Source organism: Lasiosphaeria miniovina (genome assembly GCF_030549165.1).
Source record: "Lasiosphaeria miniovina strain SMH2392-1A chromosome Unknown B0T26scaffold_8, whole genome shotgun sequence".
In the NCBI taxonomy this organism is placed as follows: Eukaryota; Fungi; Ascomycota; class Sordariomycetes; order Sordariales; family Lasiosphaeriaceae; genus Lasiosphaeria; species Lasiosphaeria miniovina.
In genome coordinates, this window is record NW_026848227.1 from 1,858,851 (window position 1) to 1,860,971 (window position 2,121).

Consider the following 2,121-nt stretch of genomic DNA (forward strand, 5'->3'; position numbering starts at 1 on the left):
GAGCGAACCGTCTCCCTCAGCCACCTCTACCAAAAAAAAAAAAAAAGACGGAAGTAGTGACTAAGATAGATGCAGGAGGATAGATGACAGGAGGATAGATGACAGGAGGATAGATGATAGGAGGGTAGATGATAGGAGAGAAGAAGATTGCGAACTGAGGTAGGACGGATTGTGGAATTTGTTGAGAGCAAGGACTAGTATGATCCCGGGTGACTAGATGGTGGAGAGGATGTCGGCTCGGAACAGGCAGGGGCGGCAGTATGGGCGGAAGGCGTACCGTGAGATTTTGTGAAAATTCTGCAACGTAGCCCTTCCACATCAAATAGCTGCCGTCAATAAAACTTGTGCTCAGCGTCCAAGCGTCATGTCAGACTCCTCTGGATCGAGACACGACGCAGGCGCGGAAGATGTTAGTCAGACAACTGTGCTGCTTGGCCAGCGCGTTAATCACGGGTATCCCGGGTGGGGTGACAGGTGCTCGCCGGGGGCATACAGTACGCTGTTGGCCTCAACCATATCATCTACAACATTGGATTTCAAGATCTCCTTGGACGAGAACTACTTCTGCGAATGTGTTCTGCGGCGAGCTGTTGATGAACTGTGCCCTAGAGGATGCAGGCTACTGCGAACACGGTCGAGGGAGAGACTTCCTCGTGCCCGTCGGTGATGGCCCTGAGAATATTCTCCGCCGTGCCGTTGACGCCGGGGATGATGTCGGCGTAGTGCTCCATGTTGGCAGTCCACTGGACGATGGCCTTATCCATGTTATTGGCCGCCTTGAAGTCGCTATTGTACTACTGTCACTCAAGAGTTTGTTTTCCGGCGGAAATTCTTACCGAATGTCTTTGCGGATACGCTCAACATGCTCGGTGCAGGACTTAGATCCAGAGATTAGATTATCGACCTGATCCTTCTAGTAGGCAGTAATGAAGTCGGGGTGGTAGATGCTAGGTAGAGGCACCATCTCAGCCATCTCCCAACGGACAAGGACGCTTCAGGGTGGGCTCTAAGACGGCAGCACGGTCTATGGAGGCAGCGAGGTTCAGGCTGCTAATATCCCAGCCACCAATGACAAGGTCATTGGGGTGGACTATGGGTAGAACGTCGTGGAAGGGGATGTTGACGTCCTTGAGGGTCTTGGCATCGGTTCCGAGCTTTATTTATAGTAGAGCCCATTATGACGGATCCGTAGTAATTAACAGATGGTGGGCTCTCGCGGGTCTCCCAAGAGAGGCCACGGCGGTTGGCAAATAATACCGGCGGTCACGGTAGAACCGTTGCTGCCGCCCCAGCCCACCAGCATGACGCCGACCTTGGAGACCTTGCGGTCGACCTTGAAGTTGTAGACGGTCTCCTTGGGCGTGGCAACATACCTGTCGTCGCCGTTCTGGCTGACTATGGTGGTATGGTAGGCGTACTTGGACCGGATTTCCGATTCCGTGTACGTCAAGTTGGGCGAGTTGACGGCGAAGAGCCCGCAGGAAGAGGGCCCGTTGGCGGTTGTTTTTCTACCACCGTCGAAGGGACGTACATCCACCGGATGGATTACCATTCTGACTAGGTGGGAGAACTTGCGAGCTGAAAAATGGGAAATAAGAGTGCCGGGAAAGAGTCTAGAGTGATATACTTGACTTTGGTGGAAGAGGTGGCAATTAGTGACAGGTGGGTGATCCTCGTCAATCTAGGAATTGTATCCAAGTCGGGAAGAGGAGGGAGAGACCCACCGTTTCTGGTCGACCACCGGCTCAAATGCCACTCCGTAACACGAAACAGGCTGGCCTCTCAAGACAAGGCCAAAGTCCCACAAGTATGCGCCCCAAGGAGGCTCCGAAAACCTGTCCAGACCACACCCGAGAAGCCTATTGCAATACAGCAAAGTCGTCACACCCCAAACTGTCAGTTCTTGAATCTGTGCTTTGCGGATGCTCTCCAGAGTCTGTGCGCAGAGGCTCTTACCCTCCTCTGAGCCTAGCCACTTGTGGAGCCAGTCATCGAGCAGGAACCAGGCCCGGCTTAAGCTCGCCACCATTGGAGACTTAGGTTTCAGCATTCGCCTCGCCGCACTGAGCGGATGAGGACGATTGGCTGCTAAGGGAGAACCCTGATCTGTAGACGAAGTAT

General features: G+C 53.5%; 1 protein-coding gene across 1 annotated transcript; it reads right to left on the bottom strand.

Annotated features, from left to right (window-relative positions):
* Nucleotides 1-605: 605 nt before the first annotated feature.
* On the bottom strand, nt 606-1,552 carry B0T26DRAFT_756971 (uncharacterized protein; the record flags this gene model as incomplete). Its single annotated transcript, XM_060446188.1, has 4 exons — nt 606-786; nt 837-913; nt 1,014-1,154; nt 1,268-1,552. 4 exons carry the CDS (start codon nt 1,550-1,552, stop codon nt 606-608), a joined length of 684 nt encoding a protein of 227 aa, XP_060290271.1.
* Between the last annotated feature and the right edge of the window lie 569 nt (nt 1,553-2,121).